General features: G+C 40.7%; 1 protein-coding gene across 1 annotated transcript in view; it reads left to right on the top strand.

The window, feature by feature from the left end:
• agmo (alkylglycerol monooxygenase) overlaps positions 1-22,892 on the top strand; it is a 77,382-nt gene that overhangs the window by 38,931 nt on the left and 15,559 nt on the right. Inside the window, exons 6-12 of the mRNA XM_039807065.1 lie at positions 388-454; positions 774-839; positions 3,073-3,152; positions 3,571-3,705; positions 8,169-8,285; positions 11,651-11,733; positions 13,593-13,698. Of these exons, the coding sequence (XP_039662999.1) occupies positions 388-454; positions 774-839; positions 3,073-3,152; positions 3,571-3,705; positions 8,169-8,285; positions 11,651-11,733; positions 13,593-13,698 (654 nt within the window). The remainder of the gene's footprint in view (positions 1-387; positions 455-773; positions 840-3,072; positions 3,153-3,570; positions 3,706-8,168; positions 8,286-11,650; positions 11,734-13,592; positions 13,699-22,892) is intronic.

The following is a 22,892-nucleotide window of genomic DNA, read 5'->3' as shown; positions in this document are numbered from 1 at the left end:
TTTAGTAAGATTATTGAGACGGCTAAGAAGCTAATTTGTTTGTGCTAGGCTAAGTTAGCTTTATGTTTATTACTGCTGGTTGTTTTTACTAGCTTGATTGTGTTTATCATATAGGCTACACTGCTATGTTAGCTAGGCGGTACTATTTACACTGTTGATGTGTATTTGGGTTTAATTAATAATATAGACATCTCATTGTACTGTATTGCAGTTTCACAAAATTCCCAGTAAACTTCATGGAAATGTATCAGCCGTGTCCTGGAGTTTCTTGGGAGTGTTTAAGCTGAATGGAACATAGCCCATGACACAAGTTGTGATAGGATTTACTGAACACATATATGAAGTATAAATGTTATCGTATTGCATTTTATTATTATTCTATTTCAGCTGATCAGAGACCTTGGACCTTTGGAGTGGGTCTTTAACACCCCAAAACATCACAGAGTTCATCACGGTAAAACAAGCTTTATTCTATAAAGAAGACTGACAATCTAATGTTCTTATTTTAGTTTAAGTTTTACGGATATTTATTTTTGCCATGCGTAAAACTTTACATCAACATGTCCAGCAAGAGCAACATCAAACATGTGATAAACGGTTGTATCTGATGATATTTAAGTTTAATTTTGTCTGCTCAGGTTATCTTTGTGCAGATTAGTTAGAGATAATGCAATGAAAAGGGTATCTGGGGTCAGAGATGTTTTTTTTCTTTCTTTTTTTTTAAAGAGTTTAAATGATTTCTATGGTCATCTCACAAAATATTATCCCAACAGGGAGGAATATTTACTGCATTGACAAGAATTACGGAGGGATTCTCATCATATGGGACCGATTATTCGGTAAGCTAAAAGTTTCAATGCCTAATTTTAGTCACTGCTAGCTGTAGCTAAAGATACAGTATGTGCTTATATTGGTGTGTGACAATGTTCTTTACATGGCATTAGATCAGTGAGTTAGTGCTGGCCAGATCAATACTAATAGTATCGCTACTGCTGCTGCTACTATTGATCTGACTCTTTACTGTATGAATATCACTATTTTGTAAAAACATACGCTGCCTCTCTCTTCTTTGTTTTGCATAAAATAACTTTTCCTTTAATTGAATTAACCAATATAGTAGTACCATTTACTACTGTCATAGTAGAAGTACTAAACACTTGAACTCTGCTCACATGTAGCCACACAGAACGCCAAAGTTATGTAACTTAAATGTTTCTGTTTCTGTAATTTTTCATCTGATGATCATAAATGACCTGTAACAGCAAACTTAACAGTGAAAACAACGCTATTTTTATATAGTTTTTATTAATGGCTTTGCCCTGGTCCGATTTTTCCCGTGAAGTCACAAAAGTATTTACGGCAGATAGACGGGGCTACAGTCACACATTCTGATGGGTCACAGATTTTGGCGAAACACCAAAAAAGCCTTGGTTAGGAGATTTCTTTATATAGGCCTAATTGTATTTTAGAAGTTATTGTAGTTATGGCTGATACTGGGGCAGGACCATCACAGGAAAGAAGGAAATTAACCAAGAACGACTAAAAGCTAAAAGGGAAAGTGAAAGACGACGGGCAAAACCCGAGTAACACTCAGACGGGCTTTCAACAGATGGAGACAATTGCGGGATTGAAAATGATTCAAAACCGACCCTGAATTAGCCCTCAGGTATGTATCTATTTCATTCATAAAATAACTTTAGACGCGGACGTATTAATCCTTTTAGTCCGTGTTTGTGTGGGCTTACTATTGTTTTTCCCTTGTCCCCCTGTACTTGTGTAAAGCGTCCTTGGGTTTTTTGAAATGCGCAATATTAATCTAATTTATTATTGCGTTGGTTGCTACAACAAACTCTTATTTCTTCGGCTCGTGACACAGTGACAGACAGTGATAACGTTACCCGGTTTAGCTCACGAGACATCCAGGTGACCGTATGCAACACGTAAAATGCAACGATGTATCCGTAACATATTCTCTTATTGTAAATTAATGATTTTCTGTCTGAGCAAAACATTCATCGCTACTATATGACCTCCCGGTTACGCTAACTCAGTAATGTACAGTGGGTAATACAGCACCGTAAAGAAAAGACCTTTACGACAGCAGGTGTGGTAAAAACACTACCGATGTTGTCCAAAGGGGCCGCTAGAATCAACACAAACTGAAAGTTACATATAGCCACTTTAAGTGAAAAGAAAGTTACATATAGCCACTTTAAGTTGTACAGTGTAAAAATGTATATTTTTTGTTATTACTAATGTTTTGAATCACCTTTATATTAACTTTTGCATAGAGTGTTCAGTGCGTAAAACATTGATGACTCAAAGAGATATTAGCAGCCTGTGATATCAAAGGGCTCCTTAATTGCACAGGTACAAGTCTCACTCCAAATTTATTTAACAATCTTACAATCCTGTGTACAATTAAAAATTGCTGTTTTTATCTGTACTGGTGTCTGTGATGCCTGCCCTCTGATTACTTGATATTGAATGGAAACCACTCACAACAGAACGAAGGGAAACAGTGACTTTATAAACTGTAGGTTTGCCTTTAGCCTTTTTACTCGACTCAGCAACTTTGCACCAAACGTCAGCGAGAGGTAACTGATTAAATTTTGAGGTTTACGCTCTCTCTCTCTCTCTCTCTCTCTCTCTCTCTCTCTCTTTGTGGCTGCAGACAGTTTTAAGAGGTTGATCCCAGAAGCTGTGATCCCAGCTTTGTTAATGTTCTTTTGTCGCACGTTTTATGTTTTACTCCTCAGAATATTCTTTTTTGAGTTTTTATGTCACCAAACGTCGGGCAAATGTATATGCTTTGATTAGCTACAGCCAGATATTTCCCCTCATGAGTTGGTGGAGACCAAAACAGAGCTAAAAGTAGAGTGAATATTTGACTTATAATTGGCAGGTGGACACAAACAAGACTTCAGGTGAATGATAATGTTACAGAGTGTCGGCTGGATGTGTCAAGATGTTGTGTTTACAGCTTGTAGTGCTGGACCCAAGTGTCCAAGTCCGAGGGATTTATTCATATAATTTAGTTTTGCAAATAAAAACTGTACATCTCCTTCTCAGGTACCTTTGCTCAGGAGACAGACAAAGTGGTGTACGGCCTGGTGTTCCCTATCGAAACCTTTGAAATCCTCTACGTTCAGGTTGGTCCTATCTTCCATCGATGGCGTGGCCACCGCCATAAGTCTCACCTCCATCCGTCAGAGTATAAACACCTTTTTAGTAGATGAGGCGTGAGCTCATATTTCCCTTTTGCTGGCTGAGTGGCCATTTGGTAACCATAACATTATTACTCTACTCCAAACAAACTGCCCAGCTGAGATGAAGGAGGCCAACGAAGTGAAATGCCAGGAGGTGGATGTTACGATTATTTTTGCTGACCCCGCTGTTGGCAGAGCACAGCGTGAGCAACGTCCTGCCCAATGAAAGCAGAAACATTTCTATACTCATGATTAGTTATTGCAGCTTCATTAACATTGATCAGTTAAATGTACTGTAGCGTTTTGATTGTGTATTGATGTTTAACTTGTGTTTTTTTCTTTCTTTTTTTCTCTCTTTAAGTTACACTACTATTGGTATTTGTGGCAAAAGTCCAACACTTTCGATGGTATCAGCGACAAATTGTCAACTTTCTTCAAAGGTCCGAGTTGGAAACCTGGTAAACCTCGGCTAGGCGACCATGTCGACAACCCCAAGGTTGGCAAAAAGAAAATCTTGTTGTTTTCATAATTTTATTGGAGGCATATTTTCAGAGCAAGGCCCTCAGGCTTCATTACCCATCATTTTGACACACGGAAAACACAGGCCTAAATGACTCAGAGCATTCCTTATTGAAGGATTCACATATTCTACAACTTTTACAAGGAACTGCCACATCAAATAAAATCTGCAAAGCCTTTGTAGAGGGAACACAATAAGTTCATTTTCACCGTCGTCTTTAAACGCAGTCTGCGGATTTAAAACCGCATGCAGTTGAGTGTGTGTGTGTGTGTGTGTGTGTGTGTGTGTGCGTGTGCGTATGCGTGTGCGTGTGTGCGTGCTCAGAAAGAAAGACAGGCTCCAGTTGAAGGCCCCGGCGGTTAGCTTTGAAATAGCGCTGATGGTGTCACATATTTAGTTCCCTCATGCTTCACACAAAAAAAAAAAACTCCCCTTTGCCTTTGCAATTAAATTGGCCCCTTAAACCCAGCGGGGCGATTCTAAACACGGACAGAGCTGGAATTGAACCGAAATATCTTAAAAGGCTTGGTGTAGACGGCTGCTCGTTGATATCTGCCGGTGAGGGAAAGAAAGGAAAGAGAGGGGAGTGAGAGAGGACAGAAGGTTGAAAGTGTGTCAGCTCTTTGAGAATAAGCAGAGCAGCGTGCTGGAATACCTACAGGCCTGGGGATGGGATGCGGGGGCAACCCACATGTGGTGGTTCGGTTCCTCGGGATCCTGGGAAACCCCCTGAATGAGAGAAAGGCATCTATGATTGGCCTGTTTTTTTGTACTTCATTAGCAAAAAGGATGCAGTTTCCAACACAAGGCCCTCAGGCGTAATTACTCATCGTTTAGAAGCAGACAAAAACAGGTCAAATGACTCAGGCTTTTCTTACGAAAGGACTCATATATTACTGTGTGTTCGGGGGAAAACGCTACACCCAATAAATACTGGATGACTTTTTAGATGGAACACAACAAACTAACTTCCAGACCGAAGCAACAAAAGGCTGTTTTCTTACGAAGCAAATCAACACATAAGAAGTAGAAAGGATTTGAGAAGAGAGAAGTTTGAACATAACTTTTATGAGTTCAATTATGGCATTTTATGTTTATTTTTAAAGGCCCAAAACATTCTCACTGACTCACTTTTGTTTTCTGTTGTTTTTTTTCCATTTCCATTACTTCCTGTCATTAGGCCGGGCTTTGACTCCGAACTTTGTTATTCAAATAAAATTTGAGTATTTAAAAAAATAATGATATTCGAACGAATATTAGGCAGCCCTTAATATTTGAACCTGTTATGGGCATTATTTTTTGTAAATGTGTTTGCTTGTAAACGTTGTTTTCAATTCAGATTCCGAGGCTTTTTCACGTGTGGTGTATTTTGTAGCGATGCTGCATTGCTGTGTGGAAAGGAATCCGTCGACACTGTTTCTTGATTATAAAGGTTTATTTACATCAAAGAAATCAGCATCAAATTACAAGCTCTGCAGAGCTCGGAGAGCGACAGCTACCCAGATTCTCAAAAGTCACTCTGCCTTTTCTTTGTTTGGCCATATACCTCACACGCATTTCAAAATGTAACTACATGTCGCGGCGACGCACGTCATTCGGCCGTGGCCATTCCTGCTACAGATGTCTCACCGTGGTCAGAAAGAACAGGGGAGACGCTTTGTTCCTCTGACTCTAGAGTCGCTACTCGCTCTGAAGCTACCGGTAATCACCGTCACTCTCTCACTCTAACACCCACTCCCCCCCCCACACACACACACACACACACACACGCCGGCTTGACGCACACACCAGCGCACAAGTATAAACTTCAGACCACTTACGTAGGCTACGGTGAAAGCTCCAAACTTCCTGTCGAAAGCATACTGTTTGTGTTTAATTCAGGGTCTGACTTTTAATAAAAAAAACAGTTGTGGCAGTGTAGCCTGACAAGCCAGACCCACATCCAGATGTTGGGTCTGGGAACTCACCATTGGCAGGGCTCAATCCGAGGGGCGGGATAAACGGTTGTCTTTCAAATTCTCTCTGCACGTAATAGGATAGCGCTACAACCAGGCAGAGCAACGAAGAAGGTAACGGAGCTAGTTGAAAGATTCAACTTTTGCCATATCAGGTCGGCAAAACTCCGAACACATCTTCCTTTTTTAAAAATGATTTCAGTGCCGTTCTTTGTTCTTTTCTCAAAGAAAATCTTAACTCCAAGTCTTCCAGAAGACCGCTGTTCCCAGCAGCAGCAGCAGCAGCAGCCATAAGCCCGCCCACCGACTCTATACACGATGTGATTGGCCTGACCAGAGTTTGGTTTTTCCAGCTCGCAAGCCAACCCCCTAGATTTCTAGGCTAGTGGCAGTGTGTTTTTCTGAAAACATCATTGCCTGCCTATTGACATTGAATGATACACTGCCCTCTGGTGGACAGAACATCTACAACTTAAATATAGGTCTTACTGAAGGCATTTCATGGTCAAAATATTATTACGGTAATAAATATTTGAATATTAATTTTAATAAACAAACGAACTTCGAATGTGATTTTTGGGCAAAAGTCAAAGCCCTATCTGTCATATAGTCTTTCATAATATCAAAGTCCATTCTTCAATACTATTTATAAATATATATATATCTTCAATACTATATACTATTTTGTTCAGCAATCAGCGTAGTTGCATTTTGTCTGTATAGAAGTTTTTTTTATTGTCACATGGGATTAAAGTTGTGTGTCCAAGCACAAGAGATTCACAGGGCGGCATGCATGCACATTATTTTGGATTTGGAAGAGAAAGTGTAGTTTTTGCTTCTTTATTCCTCTTTATTTAAAATGTGCCATGATGAATTCTCTCAGCTCACAGTTTATGTGGCTGCGTTGTTAATATGTACACCTGTTGCTCTTCTTCTGTTGCATTTCTGACAGAGAAGACACTTCAGGTGTGTTTGCTGCCCACAGCGGTCGATAGGTGTGTCCTTTCAAGCTAAACTCTGAGGACCTGTGTTATTAAAATGCACATGCCGTCAACCAGGGCTAAAATCTTGAGGATTATAATTTAAATGTGCTTGAAAGGCAATCATTAGCCATGTTTCCATTCACATATTTTGATATGTAGATTTAATTTTGAAGTATTGCATTAGATTCGTTGAATTGAAATGGCAAAATTCGATAAAACTTCCTTTATAGGGGAACTATGCAGTTTTTTTTAGCTTAATTTACCTTAACTGAACAGCGTCGGAGTCATTGGAATGGTTATATGACTTTTTTCGGGTTGAATGGTGGTCGTCTCGCTTCCCCTAGTGCCTGTGAGCGGAAAAACCACTCTCGCAACTTTCGGCCAGGGAGCCTCAGAAGTATGGCGTGATATCAGGTTTCGCGATGTAACAAATTGCTTCACGGCACTGCACGCATACAGGAACCGGCTAGCTATAAGAACAAGGTAGCGATGGAGTTTTTCCCACTATCGTCATGGCTGAGCCGGCAAAGAAGCAGAAAGCTAGGAAAGCATTGTCGGAGGAACAGAGAAAGAGGAAACGGCAGACTGACCGAGTGAGGAGTCAGAGACAAGTAAACATAGGAGCTGCCAAATATCTATCCGAGCGTGGGGGCTCTATAGAGAAACCTGTGAGCAAAAACTGCATCGCACCCCTTTAATTGCAAAAGCGCAAAAAGGTTTTCATGCTCGCTTGAGGTGGTTTTTGCTTTTGTCGAAAAAGAGTTGATGTGCTAAATGCGATATTGAAACGCCACATATCCACATATTTTTATTTTGGGAGGAAAGTAAACAAATGAGATTACAAATTGGTGTGAGGCTGATTCTTTGTTTATTTAGTGTAACAGGGCACAACTCCCACCATCCTGAGTCAAGTGTAAAACCTGAAGGCCACCTGCTGCGTTGATAGTGTGTGGAAAAGTGAGAGGTTGAAATACTATAATATGTATTTATATGCATTAATGGTTCATTAAAGCTATAGTGCGTAGTTTCTGTCACCCCCATGAGGAATTCTAACCCTCACATTCCACCAGGCGCGTCTGCGCTGCGTTCCGGGCACGCCGCGTGCCCTGCGAGCAATCATGGTCATTCAAGTCAATGTTTGATAATCCACCAGCCACGGCGCGGCCCCAGAAGCGTGCGTGAAGCGGCTCTGCGCTCCGCTAAAGATACGCGCCAGGACACGGAGGATTAAAAAAAAAAAAAAAACATGATGGACTCTTCAGAAGAGCTTATTATCTTCACTCGAATTTCTGTGCGCGAAAGTCGCCGGACGACACCATCTTCTGATCAACCATACTGTCAAACTTCCGTTACTATAAACATGAGGTTAAACTTGAAGGAGTCGTCGTTATGTAAGCGCAGGCACACTGTCTGGTGTGAGAATCTGTCCAGAAACTTACTCTCCTTACAAAAAAAAATAGAGGGATCTGGGAATTGAACATGTTTTATTTTCCACATGCAGGTTACCGGACAGGAAGTGCCTCATGATCCCAGCTGGTCGCTGCCTTTACAAGTTTATGTGGTCATACATTTTCTGCTGGCGCTGGGGACTTACCATGATCTGTTTGAAAACAAGATGGTATGTATGGGTTACATAAGGAAAAACTGTAAGAAGAACAGAGGGTTTGTGTTTTATTAACTTTATTGGAAGGCTTACTGCCTTGCTCCGAAGCACCCTGACAGTCCATCTGAAGGAGGGAAGAGCATTTTCAGTTCAGTTCAGTTCAATTTTATTTATATAGCATGTTTAAAAACAACCATAGTTGACCAAAGTGGTTAACAAGGTCCAAAAATCTAAGAGATAATATACACAAACAATACACAATATACAGAACAGTAGAAAAAGGTCAAGATTGAACAACTTGAATTGAAAGCCAATGCATAATAATGGGTCTTAAGCAAGGACTTGAACGTTTCAATTTTACATTCCTATAGGGTTGAAGCTGTTCAATTTTGAAGGTCACACGCTGGCTACTGTTATGTTTAGGCTACCGTAATCGCTCATATCATGTACGACAAGGTGGTCCAGGGCTCTTAATTTAAGACTGAGTGCTGCGTGTTTGTTTGCCAACATTATTTCACCCAATTATGCAGTTTGTTGTGGCTGGTCCATGGTCGAGCAGAGTCCTCTACTTAGCCAGCAGGAAAAGACTAGCTCTGTCTAACATCATGACAGAATGACTGATCGGCATTCCCCTTTAGAACAACCTTTGTCTATTATTTTCCACTCCACGAGCCAAAAGACCCCCTTCCTCCTCCCGTCAGAAAAAAAAAAGAGAAACAGGTCTCCTCAGCAGTTATCTTTGGAAGCCTTTTTTCCCCACGCATAGTTTTGGTTAGCCAAAAAAAGTGCTGTCACGCCCAGCCCCTTCAAACTCCCAAATAAAATGGTCGGTCTTTTTCTGATCGCTACCTCCGTGGTGCTCCTTCAGTTGTGGTCCCTCTCACACACACACAACACACACACACACACACACACACAGACAGACACACACACACCTCCCCACCAGGGTCGAGGGTTCCCCTCCCTCTCGACGAATGAAACACCAGCTGGTGGTCCAGCAGTGAACACAAACGCCTTAATTGTCGAGTCAACCATTTCCCAACCCAAATAGCCTTCAGGATGCAGCAATCAGGACTTGGAGGGAAAATAACAAAGTGAGCGCTCAGACCCAACAATATATCATGTCACTGTTATGTATTTATACCCACATGTTCGCTAGGCGGTTATTTGGCTTGACAATTGATGATACACTGCCGGGCAATTTATGGGCTCTGCGTTAATTTCGAAGCCATGAAAACATAAAGTGAAGCTACTCTTCAATTACGTCATCAGCAGGCCAACGTGTACGACTTATTATAGGTTTGCAGTTACGGTTACTATTGGAGGCAGAGAGTGAGACAGAGTCGTCAAGTCTTATCTCAGAACAACTTTCCATGAGTGTGTTTATGATTGCAACATTTAGACTTCAGTATGTGTTATGATGTAAGAGCAACAAAAGACCAAACATCACTCTGAAATGGGCCATTCAGCATAATAAGTATTTTTACTTTCAGTATTTTAATGCAAATACTTTTTTATTTAAGTACAATCTTTAATGCAGGACTTTTTAAAGATTATTTTCAAGCCTTTATTTGACAGGACAGCTGAAGACAGGGAAGGGGGGGAGAGAGTGGGAATGGCATGCAGCAAAGGGCTGCAGGTCAGAATCGAACCCGTAGCCGCTGCTATAAGGACTGAGCCTTTGTACATAGGGCGCATGCTCAACCAGGTGAGCTACCCAGGCGCCCCATGCAGGACTTTTACAGATAGTAAGTTTACACATGGTATTGCTACTTTTAAGTAGTTCTTCTTCCACCCTTGAGCGGTGGGGGACAGAAGCAGCAAAGATTGCACAGATATGTGATTGAATTATGAAATAATCTGAAATAATGCCAAACTTTCTGTTCAAGATGAATACACATGTATAGTTTTTTGAAACAGATTTACTTTACAAATTATGAATAGTATAGGATGTGTATTTTCTTTGTAACTTACTGTAACATTTCACCACTGGTGTATTTGCCCCCAGCAGTAACTGTAACTGTCCAACGAGCCCTCATGAACTTCATCATAATACCGGCTGCAATAATGAGTTAATCTGCTTTGTCTCCAGGGACAACAGAATAACACAACCAGTGTGCTGCCACCAGATGTTAACTTTTATTTCTGTCCTCCGCTGTTATTGCTGCAGTTTGACACTTGATCACGTCCACAAAAAAAAATAGCACGATGAAAGAAGCTCGGAACATTTCCCCTTTCCCCCTTTTGTTTTAAAAAACGTTCTGTAAATGGGACTCCACCTGACGACTCGGAGGGATTTGTGGAGGATTTTCTCTCGAGCGTAGCGTCTCTGATAGTCAAAACAAAAAAATGATCCCGTGACCATGTGCGTCTGGTCCCGCGGAGGCCCCTGGGTCATTGAACACAGATAAGTTCACATAACCTTTGATACCAAAATAATTCTGCGCTCATTACACCTCTTACTAAAAATAACTGTATCTGTAGCCTCTGAACTCTATTGCAACAATCATACAGCTTTAATACACTCTGACAGTCTTGTTCCTTCACTTTGATTCACGGAAAATATAATCATATCATCCCTCTATGTTCCCATGTGAGAGCTCAGATAATATAGTTCTTATGGGGGGTGGCTTATGGATTCCAACTCTTGGATAAACATAAAGACATACGTTTTTATTGCATCCTGTTGATGGGTTGATTTGATGTTTACTATATATGGCCTTCTGGGTCGGTACAGTATGGGAGCAGTTAGTGAGATTTGGCTGTTAGGCTCTGTATTGAGTGTCGGAGAAATATAAACCTAAGCTGACAGCCCACGGCATCCTCGGGAGACACTAGGCTTCCAGTTTCTGCCATCAGCCAAGTCCGTAGGATAGAGAACAGGAATTAGACCGTACATCACGTTCTGTAATGTTCTGTACGGGTCTGTTTTTTTTGTGTGCATCCCAAATAGCTCTGAAAAGGTCAGCGAGAGTCTGCATGGGATTTCTGCTCCGATGTTGGTTGTTTTGGCTCCGTTTAGGGGCTATCGGGATTCAAACTGCAGTCTCTTCTACTGTGGTCAAGTCCCCCTTCAAGACCCATCTGGGATGATTAGAGCATCTACGTAAACTAGACATGTCAGTGTAAAGTAACACGCAAATTACATTTGCTGCAGGATACTGCAATGTGCCAGTACACTTATTCTGAAGGCCAGACATGTTTTGGTTGGCATTGCCAAGTAAACAGTCCAACAGCCGTGCGGTTTATGACTGCTCTCCCAGTAAGGTCTCCTGTGATCATAACTTAACCAGCCATGATATTAATTTAAGGTTTGGATTGTAATATATTTTTTCCCTGAACAGATTTCTCATGGCATGCGTACGTATCTTGATTCCTAGATGCTGTCACAGTTAACCATTCTGGGGATGGCCGGCTACATTCTGCTCACTCTCACCTCCCTGGGCTTCCTCATCGACCAGAGGTACAGTACTGACGTTTGCTCATGTATTGGTTTTATGCAAATATTTGTGATATTTAATTAAACAGACTAAGACACACAACAACAACAAAAACCTTCGAAAACTGCGTCCTGCGCTTAGCGCCGCCCAAGACGATTGTGATTTGTTTAAAGAAATGCCAATAAACCAGACCACGTTATTCTCCCATCCCGGAGCGCTGTGTGGTCTAGCCAGACCTTCCTCCGCGGCACTGTGGAGGAAGTTCTGGCAATGCGAGACTAGTCTAGCTGTATTAACAAGTGTATACCTTGACGGACAGGAAGCGGGTAGAGACCACAGTGACACAGCGTTGTTATGTTGGTTGTCCCACAGCTTTTCTTAAGCACATCGACCATGTTTGTGTAATTACTCTCAGTGCAAGAGGGGGGAGACAAATGTTCAGCTTTAACAAGATAAGAAATAATAAAAACAACAGACTTCTGCTGCTAGTGCTGAACTTATTGTTAGTCAATCAACAGAAAATTGACAACATATTTGAGTGACTCATCAAGCAAAAATGCCAAATATCCTTTCCAGCTTCTCAAATGTGAAACTTTGCTTCCTTATAACATTGTAAATTAAATATTTTCTGGTTTGTCATATTTGCTCTGGAATAATTGTAATAATTGAATTCAACATTCTAAGTGTATAACTGCAACAGTCAGTCTGTTTGCTATCTTTGTAAAATGCATCTTCCTTGTAACATTAGCTTGACATTTAAGCGCAGGTACTACAAAAGAACAGTATGCACTCAGAATCCGGATTTACTGGCACGCTGAGACAAAAAGCAGCTAGAACACGCGTAGAAGCGCAGGTAGGGAGGTAATCTTAAACTACCTGAGGTAGTGTGGCTAGCATGCTCACAACAGCACCCTACAAGTTGAAAATGAAACTGGCTGAACATTGGAGAGCCACCCAATTTCAAGTGTCAGATGTGAGTTAAATCTGCGCAAAGGAAACAAAATGTTGGCAAATAATTCTCGCACCCCTCCTCATAGAAATGAATGGGCAGTGACATCTGATGTAACGGCAGCCAACGTCTACTTTAGGATACAGCTATATCGGTTGTGTTTGAATTAACTCAAACAAATTACATGTTAGTTCAAATTAGTTCAAATCAGACTTTCTGTAAGTGACAGCCCTGCTTTTGGTTCTGAATTGTAGCCTGAAAATATAAAGGCCTACACAACATTTCTCACTATTTTCTTACATTTTATATATTACATGATTGATAGATATTATACATAGAGAGAAAAGTTAGTTGCACACAATTTTTTTTTTTGGAGAAATACAGTATAGATCCATCTCTTTAGGCTTTTAAAGATTACACAACAATCTGAGAAAGCAAGTCACTGAAATGCTCACAAATTTGTAGAAAAAAAAAACAGGTCAGAGTCTTGATTTGGACAGTCAACTGAAATGTCTGTGTGTTTAAAAAAAAGTAGTATTTAACAAGAGGGAAGGCAGAATATCTGACATTATAACAGAAACTTAATGAAAATTAAAATATACACTTAATGAAAAGAAGAAGCATGTAATAAAACATGTAAATAAAAGAGGCATGTAATATTAAAACCACTTTCACCCATCTGCATGGGGCTTCAACATCTCTTGCTGTTGTTATATATTTACCATCTAGCAGTGGCATAATCAATGCCAGGGCTCAAATCTATTTGATCTCAATCAGCTGTGGAAATTGAACGTTCCCCTATTAAATTATTATTCCTGTAACATCATCACAGCAAAAATGGGCCCTAGAGGAGATCTTCAGGAGGGCGCTAAAGGTAGAGGTATCCAGCTGAGATGTTGTTAAGCCTCTGTGTTGTGTCGTCCTCATGTTCAGGCCAACGGCGGCTGTCTTGGAGATGCTACGTTGCGTCGTCACGGTGACAATGCAGAGGTACGGCTTCATGAAGCCCCTGCTGCCTTTCCTGGCCGTGCCCACAGAGGTAAGACGACCTGTAGCGAGTTACAATGCAGTTTAAAGTGTCGTGATGACAGTCTAGTTCATCCATTGACAAATAGACCTATATATATATATATATATATATATATATATATATATATATATATATATATACACACATTTTAAGATTCAAACTATCATATACTGTCCAACAATTTGACAGTCAGTCTTTCTAAATATAGCCCTGAAGTTGAGGGCGTAACTTTGGGTTCAACATTGAGATCTCCACTTTTGAGCAAAGATGAAATTTTAAACATATCAAACACTTCATTTCCTGCATTCTGCTGTTGTTGTTTTTTTAACAATTTATGCCTTTTCTGCATCGAGTTATGGTGCAAATTATTATCAGATATTTGAGGGGGTTGCACTGGCCATCTTTGATGATTATATTTCATCCCACCTGTAAATTACGAAGTGACATAAGAACCTAAACACCCTTAAATGACCGTTTAAAACCAGTTCCAAATCATTTTTTTATGTAATGTGTCACATAATGACAAAAACTGTGGAAATCATTTGTTCATTTGGGTCAACACTGAGTATGGCCTCTGCCCTTCCACACTTCATTAAAATATTGTTGAGCGTGAGCCAGACAACCAATATGTGTCTAAAATACAACGTGTGCAACATTGAAACTGTCTTTGTATTTGGTAACCGTTCAAAAACCGACAAAAACAACAAGAACTAATAAGCCTGCTAGTAGCCCAAGAGTGTAGATTGCATACAGTATGTATGTTGGGCCAATTACTGAATGTATGCCTTTTTGTAAAAACATATTGGAAAAAACATTTCACATCTTGGTAACTGTGGTAATTAGATAAGTTCTGGAAACTGAAGGAAATATGAAGAATAATGCATGTATATGGTGGTAATAAGATAACTCAGTGATGCCAGTAATCATTGTTTGGGAAAAACTGTGTCGGAAACGTGTATATGTAAATCTTCATATGACAGCTCATGTTTCCCCAGTGTATGTGTGTGTGTGTATAGCCTGTGATCGTGTGTGTTGTGTGGTCTGTTTTGTTGGTGTGAAATGTGTGTGAGCTGGGTGCTAAGTCCAGCCCTGCAGCCCTGTGATCTATGAGTCCAGATGCGTCGCCCAATTGACCATAAAATTGGCATGCCTTTCAGGCTCTGGCAGCCCAACTGTAGATGGCGGCTGACCTCTCATTACTTGCCCTCCCTCCCTCCCTCCCTTCAACTGCCTCCTTTTTTTTTTCTGCCCGCCCTCGCTGCTTGCCATCCCAGCCAGCGTGAACGAGAGCAACACTTCTGGAACCAATTAGTGCCGTCTGCCGCTAACTATAGCAGGCTGATGAGATTTGCACGTGAGCGCTGAATCGCTGCTTTTATTGTCCTCTAACTCCACATCTGTGCTGCTCAGGTGTTCAGAAGACAACTCGAGGCTTTCCCACCTTTTACTTTTTTTCCCACCATGAATTGGAATAAAACTGAATGAATGATATATCTCTTGAAGCTGTGTCTAAAGTGAAGTGCATATCTAATGAGCTTCAGACCAAAAGACCGTCTTGATTTATGCTGCACGCGCTGCGCGGCTGTGTCACTTTGACAACACTGTAAGTTTAATGCAGCCGTGTCTTTAAGTGAATCATTAGGCCTCATTTCAAGTCGCAGTACATCAAGGTTGAGCTAAATAAATGTCTCGCTTGCAGGTGGGGCTCATTGAAAATCCTTCAAATGTACTTGAATTGGATTGAATTGGACATATTTGTGCCCTTTTCTCAGAACTTCAGCAAAGGGGAAAAAAAAAACGTGAAGCCACCCCCAAACTTTTAAGCTACTTTAATGATATATGGGTCTGACGCTGGAGGTGAACGGCCAGCTCTTTGTTGCAGTGGTGGAAGGGGGGTGGGGTGTTTTGAAGTCGGGCCAATCAATTAACAGTCACTCGAAATGGAGGAGGGGAAATTCACATTTAATTGTATTCAGGCTCATGCGACTGTACAGTTGGAAAAGCGGGGGGGGCACTACAAAAAAATACAAAAACTAGGTCGGTTTGTGGTCCTTCAAACCCAGTGGTGTGATATACTGCACCCTTAAAGCTCTCAGTGGTATTTATAGTGGCTCTGGAGATTTCCCTTGTAAAGCTGCAAGCTTGACCTGTAAACCAGGGCTGCCTCTCGCTCCCAGCCGCCCACTCGCCCGCCCCAACCCCCCCACCCCCCTCTGTGCAACTCGCATGAAGACCTCGCTGGTTCAGACGAGACGAAGCCGGTGACCGTCTGTGAAAGAGCTGGGGGCGGGTTGTATGTGGTAATAGCTCTCTATGCAAAAAGCATGTGTGTGTGTGTGTGTGTGTGTGTGTGTGTGTGTGTGTGTGTGTGTTTGTATGAGCATCTGTATGTGTGCATAGAGGAAGAGGGCTACATTGGGATTGGGTCCCCCCAACACAAATCTCGCGAGATCGGGCGGTGTGAACTTTGAACGGGCGGCTAAAAAAAAACACTGAGGGATCGGGATGTAGCCTAGCGACAGGATGGAGTCAATAAATGATGTGGAAAAGAACCTCAAAGGTCTTTTGAGGTCTTTACAACACAAGAACAAAGCAAGGCTAGTCTGACATTTGGAGAAGTTTCTCAATTGTTTGTGACAAAGATGGAAACGAACTGGACTTTGTTCATTGTGACAAATGTGCAAAAATACTAGTCTACAACGGACACAAATCCGGCACCTCTGGGTTGAGGCGACACAGCTGCTCTGTTCTCACCGGTCAAAGTAAGCTGCTTTTTTTTCTCATTATTATTAATAGCCTATAAAATGACATGTTATCTTATGCGGGACGGGAGAAGACACAAAAACAATGGATCTCGATTATTGTGCGGGCATGAATTCTCAGAGTTTTGCGGATGCGGGCGGGAGTGGACATACACATTGAGGGAGTGTAAAGGCCGTTTTACAGTCGCCATAGCCGAGCTGGCGCGCGCCAATGTGACGTCAAAATGGCGTAGATCTCGCTGGCGCGCCAGGATTTTGAGTGCGCACGACTCTATTTTTTTCAGCGGCGCACGACAAAGCGGAAACAGGAAGCATGAAAGAGCTCGAGGGTAACCGGATGCCAGGGGCCTGTTTCACAAAACCAAGATAAGGGATTAAGCCGGGATTTCCCAGTTATCCTGGATGAATTAAGCCTTGATTCGGTTTCACGAAAGCGAGACACATAAATCACCATGGAGATTTATTCTGTACAGCTAACCTGCTCCTGACCAGGCTAACAGTCAGGATTTATTTAATCCTGGAGCCTTTTCTGATCATCCAGCAGTGGTTTTACCCTATTGTTATTATCAGCCTGGATTAAAATACAACAGGTGCATTTTGCTGTTTATTTAAGTACTGTTATTATTTAAAGTTGTGACCATTATTTTTTTATTTATAATTATTCATGTGACAGTCATTGTTACTGTTATATTGCTGTATGAAGACTGCTGTTCATATTGTTGTTAGAAGTTTGATGAATATATTATGGCAGTTGTTGAGATAATTAGAAAAGGCTGATAACATTTCAAATGTGTTTTAAATGAAGTCTGTTACTAAGGGCAATACATACAATGCTGTACTTTTCTATAGTTGACCAATGCACCTTGAATTATTTTAGTTGATTAATTTTTTTTTAATTCTTTAACAATAAGGATCGTGTTTGTTCCACTTCCATGTGCATTGTATTTGGCATTCTTAGCACACAATTTATGTTGTCCAGTAAACTGGGACTATAATTTGGGAGGATTGTACAATTTAAGAACATATCCTAATTGTACAATCCTCCCAAATTATAGTCTTAGTTCACTAGACCAGTAACTATCTAGTGATGTAGGCTACTGTACATTCATGTAATAACAGGGAGAGGACACCTCAATGGTTTTTGACCTTATATATTGCTGGGGGGAAATAACTGATGAATATCACTCTGTTCCATTCATGTTTACAGTGTGCATGGAATTTATCACTTAATTATCTTCATAGCTTCTAGATTTTAGAGTCCAATTTCTTCAGTGTCTTTATTTTCTATGTCCATACATACGAGGGAGCAAGGCATATAATATGTAGGGAAGGAAACTCGGCCTCTATAAAAAAATGAAACGCGAGAAAAAGCGTGGCAGATAATAGCGGAACGACTGAATGATAGTCTAAAAATATACATTTATGAACTACTGCTCTTAACTGAAAGCATTCAATGAGTCACTGTCATTGCAAAAACGAACAGTTGTACACTTTGCATTAAAAGCGAGCAGTGGAAGTTAATATGACTTCGGAAATTTATATTGTAGCCCGTGAGAGAGAGGGAGGAACAGAGTGAAAGAGATATTTACGCATCATATTCTGGTGTTGTAGAAAATTGATCTTCATTGTAAATTTCCTGAGTAACATTATCTTCTGCTTACGTTTAAGGCAAAGAGTACAACTGTTAATTTGTGCAAATGATTAGTAGCCTAATCCTTGAATGGAATGATTATGACGGCTTCAATTCAGAGCCGTGGTCAGTTAATATATTTAGGCTACAATTACGCATTCAGTCGGTCCGTGATCGTCTGCCTCGCTTTCTCTCGCTGTTTCATTACAGCGGCCATGTTTCTTTTCTTTTTATACAAATAATGTGTTTCACGTCATCATACTTCCACAAGAAGCTGCTGCTCACTCTGTATAAAGTATGTACAACGCGTATTCTCCATTTTGGCATCAGTAAATCTGTGATCGACCTTGCGGTCTTTTGAGGAAAGCCGTGGACGCACATCTATCTGAATGACTTCAGCCTGGCTCGACCTAGTCGCTCCTCCTCAGCCTGGCTCGGCCTTCGTGAAACGCACCAAGTCAGGATGCACAGATTAGACTACGTCAAGCCTCGCTTTATCAGTTATCCTGGATTTATATATTCTGCTTTTGTGAAACAGGCCCCAGGACTCTCAGAGTGACTGCAAGTCTCTCTTGTAAACTTACTGGGTTAGGATGAGTTCTTTTATGGCGAATGAAAGGCTTGATCCGACCAAGTAGGTCATTGAATCAAATCGAAGCATTGACGTCAGTGCTGCTGCCAGTTCTGCCGTTGTTTACCTTTTTCTTCTTCTTCTAGTCCGTAGAAAGAGCAAAGTCGGTAGCCTTTCCTCATTAGTGCCACCTCTGTTCAGGAGAAGACTGCAACTAGTGTCGCGACCACGTGCGAGTATGAACAGTTACGGAGCTCCCATGACGTCACACTGGCGCTCGACAGGTCGGCTGCGGCGAGTATACCCCACATTTAACACACATGTTGCGGGTGCGGGCGGTAATGGTCAGAAATTTGGCAGCAACGGGATGGAGAAAACAGGGCTCTACTACCAACCTCTGCTTGTGTCGTCATGGAGAATTGAATGCACACAACACAAACGATATTAGCTTTTTGGTGCAGATACTGAGATCGATATTTAAGAGTTAGTAAATCTAATATTGATACATTAGCCAGTTCTTTTTTTCTTTTACCATAAATACATAAGATGAAGAAACATTTTTGTGACCAAGACATACAGAGTGGGGACATTTAACAGTAAAAAATAAACTTGTCAGCTCTCTCTTGTGCACAAACTGTGTAATGGGGACAGATTCTAAATAAGTTGCTGTACAGCAATTGTTACTTATTGGCCAATATATTCCAATATCCATAAATCAGTGATATGCAATTATCGGCTTGGCCTATTCATTGAAACGTTTAAAATTTAAAACTTTTGTGGCCATTTAGCTCAGTTGGTAGAGCAGGCGCATATATACAGAGGTTAGTTCCTCAACGCTGAAGGTCCAGGGTTCAAATCTGACCTGTGACAGTTTTCCTGTATGTCTTCCCCCCCTCTCTCTCCCCTTTCATATCTCAGCTTTCCTGTCCAATAAAGGCAGAAATGAAAAAAAAATGTAATTTTAAAACATTTAACGTTATTAAACCAATGATTGATTTGATGTGGCCATAAATGTATTTGCTGTATGCGTTACATCTTGGTTAACTACTAAATACACTTTGGTACAGTCTTGGTACAGTCATTCTACTTTTAGTTATTTACTAGTTTATTATTAACTTCTAATACTGTTCATATTTTTGCAGAGGTGTAACAATTAAATTGCCTATTCATTCATTCCAGTTCCTGTTGTATCAGTGACGTTATACTGTCATACTGTTTTTTTTTTTTTTTTTTTTTTTTTTTTTTTTTTTTTTTTTTTTTTATTTTTTTTTTTTTTTTTTTTTTTTTTTTTTTTTCTTTTTTTTTTTTTTGTTTCAGTGACTGTGTTCAGGAACAACACAAGATTATGTACTTCAGTATTTTGTTGAGAATTGCTCTCTAAACAAGGGTTAATACAGCACCTTAGTTCTTGTTTGTACAGCATTTTGGTCAGCTTAAACTGTGTTTAAATGTGTTCTAGAAATAAACTTTACTTACTTTACAAGAAACAGGGTTTAGAGAGCAATTCTCAACAAAGTAAAGGGAAGTACATAATCCTTGTGTTGTCCTTCGGGTCACTGGGACCCAAAGGACCACACAAGGGTTAATAAAGTGGTCATTTATAGTAAGTAGCCTACAAAGATATCTTGGTTATTTATAGTTGTAGTGATACATGCTCAGTTGCCAGCTTGTGAACTTTTATCACTACATTTAACAACTTTTTAGACCTCGACATCAATTCTCTGAGACCAAGGACTGTAGCACATATCTACAAATGACTGATTAATTGCTTATTAAAATAGTTGATCTTCAACATGGCTGACAGAAGATTAATTATGTCACTTTTAAGCCCACCTCGATGTTAACCAGTGTGTATGTGGGGTTTACAACATAACAGGAACTACAAGCTCAGCAGTTACTTAAATCAGCACCTTTCTGACAATGTGTCAACAACACATCCGAAACATAGTTTTTATTGCAGGGCTGTTGTCCCTGATTGCATAATTATAATGTCTGTTGGTTTACCCGCTGTCTTTGTGTGTGTGTGTGTGTGTGTGTGTGTGTGTGTGTGTGTGTGTGTGTGTGTGTGTGTGTGTGTGTGTGTGTGTGTGTGTGTGTGTGTGTGTGTGTGTGTGTGTGTGTGTGTGTGTGTGTGTGTGTGTGTGTGTGTCCAAAAACATGTATTTCTGTGTGTTGAGTATCAGGGGGGCGCTGTTGCAGTTTGGACTGTAATGATGTAACACATGGTTGTATTACTGTGTGGGCCCCCTGTTTGCCTGAAGGCACAGGGAAACATGCTGCGGAGCAGAACTGTATATCCCAGAGTAATTAAGCAGCTCTTCTCTCAAAACGGCCACTAACTGCTGGTGAAGTCAGTAATTTTAGAGGAGAGCTCATAAAAATGCACCTGTCTTTGGTAGAGAGAGAGAGAGAGCGCTTCCTGTTGCCTTGAGTAGAACCCGTTTTAGACTTAACTTTTTGGGTTAAAATCCACATAAAGAAAAGTATACATGCTATCCCTTTTTTTTTCAAATTCTTTCTGTCAGTTTTACGTTTTTGTAGTTATGGGAAAAAGCCAAAAATCACCCAAACAGAATAATAAAAAGCCTGAGTACATTGTCTACTTTGCTTTTAGTTTACAATATGACTGGGATGTGTCCTTGTAATAAATGAGTTCAAGAAGTGGTACATTGGCTCATGCAAGTTTGACACTTGAGAAGCAAATCTAAATCTGTGTAATCCAGTCGAATCCAAAATATAAAAAAACAAACAAAAAAACCCCATTTGTTTTAACACCCCACTGGATTTTCCATCTTTTCATCCCTGCGCTGATAGTGTTTTTCAATCTGAAAAGAGCCCTTTTCTGTCGGACTTTCAATGGAAAAATAAATGCTCCATGGCCAAAAGAAGAGGGCAGAACAATATTATGAATTTCCCACACAAAGGCACAAAGTGGCTTTATCTTGAACACATCACCTGATTTGTCTGCCAACATTGCAAATCCACCCCGTTTCCCGCTCTATGCAGCCGTGAGCCGGCAGATAAGACAGCAAAGGGTGAGAGGTCTACGTTATCTGAGAGCGTCGTTTCCAGCCGCCAAATCTCAGGTGCGAGAGTTCAGCTGCCTTTTATTTGAAGCAGGAATGTGTGGTAGCAAGAAGCCGCGCTGAGGTTAACAGGATTGTTTGGAGCAATGGAAACTCTGTGAGCATGACATCATCTGAGAGCTCGCAGGAATGGAAAGGAAAGGAAATCTCCTCCCAGGGAGAAAATGGAGGGATTTGAAAGAGAAACGCTGGGTAGGACTGTTCCGTTGGAGTAAACAGCGGGGTGGTCGACTGTACACAGTGTGAAATATTATCACTCAATGTGCAGGGGATCGTGCCCGTCAAAGAGTAACCGCTTGGTTTATGTTGTCAAACCACTTGCCAGGTAAAGCTATGGAAATCTAACAGCAATTGGCCCTCTGGGGGTTCTCTAGCAGTGTTTAGTTTGGCTTTTGTGGGCTGTCTATGTGGCCAACATTGACTTTCTTTTGAATTTGTCTTCCTATTTGTGCTTTAATTCATGGGTGAAACACAACAGTCATCCAGTTTATGATGCAGCCGCAGAGCCAACACGTGAACCTGATTTAACCTGAAGGATGGTATTTCTTTTCTTACAATATTATTTCTCCCTCGCATTACACTCATGCGCATTACACTCATTTCACAGAACTGTAACGCCAATTTTCAAAATCCAAAACATAACAAATGATAAAAGACTTTCATAAAGTTCAAATATAAATAAGTCAAAGATTGTAACTGTAAAATCTATCAGAGTAGTTCTGAATGAAGGCTCGCCGTATTCATTTAGCTATCTTTATTGCAGTGCAAGCTTTCATCACTCTCCACTCAGTTTATTAATCTCTCCCTCCGCCACGCTCATTGGCTTACTGGTTAACAATCACACGTCTGATATTGTAGTTAAATGAAATTCCTCGTGGTCCTTTTCCACAACATTTCGTGCTACAGTATCTGGCCTGAAGTGAGCTGGAAAATTTCTCTAGCTGCCAGGATTTGTGAGCAGTAGGGGGTTTGGACAGACTGCAGATCTATGCTTGCAAAATTGGATATGGCCACTATTACATCAATGATAAAATGTTTTTACATTGATAAAGAATCGATTGATAAGTCCTAATAAGAAGGTCCAAATCACATATTTCTTGGGAGGACTTCTGATCTCCTGATCCAGTACCTAATCGTAGGGTCGATAAGGAGTT

Source organism: Perca fluviatilis, chromosome 7 (assembly GCF_010015445.1).
Source record: "Perca fluviatilis chromosome 7, GENO_Pfluv_1.0, whole genome shotgun sequence".
Lineage (NCBI taxonomy): Eukaryota > Metazoa > Chordata > Actinopteri > Perciformes > Percidae > Perca > Perca fluviatilis.
This window is presented reverse-complemented; position numbering and strand designations above follow the sequence as displayed.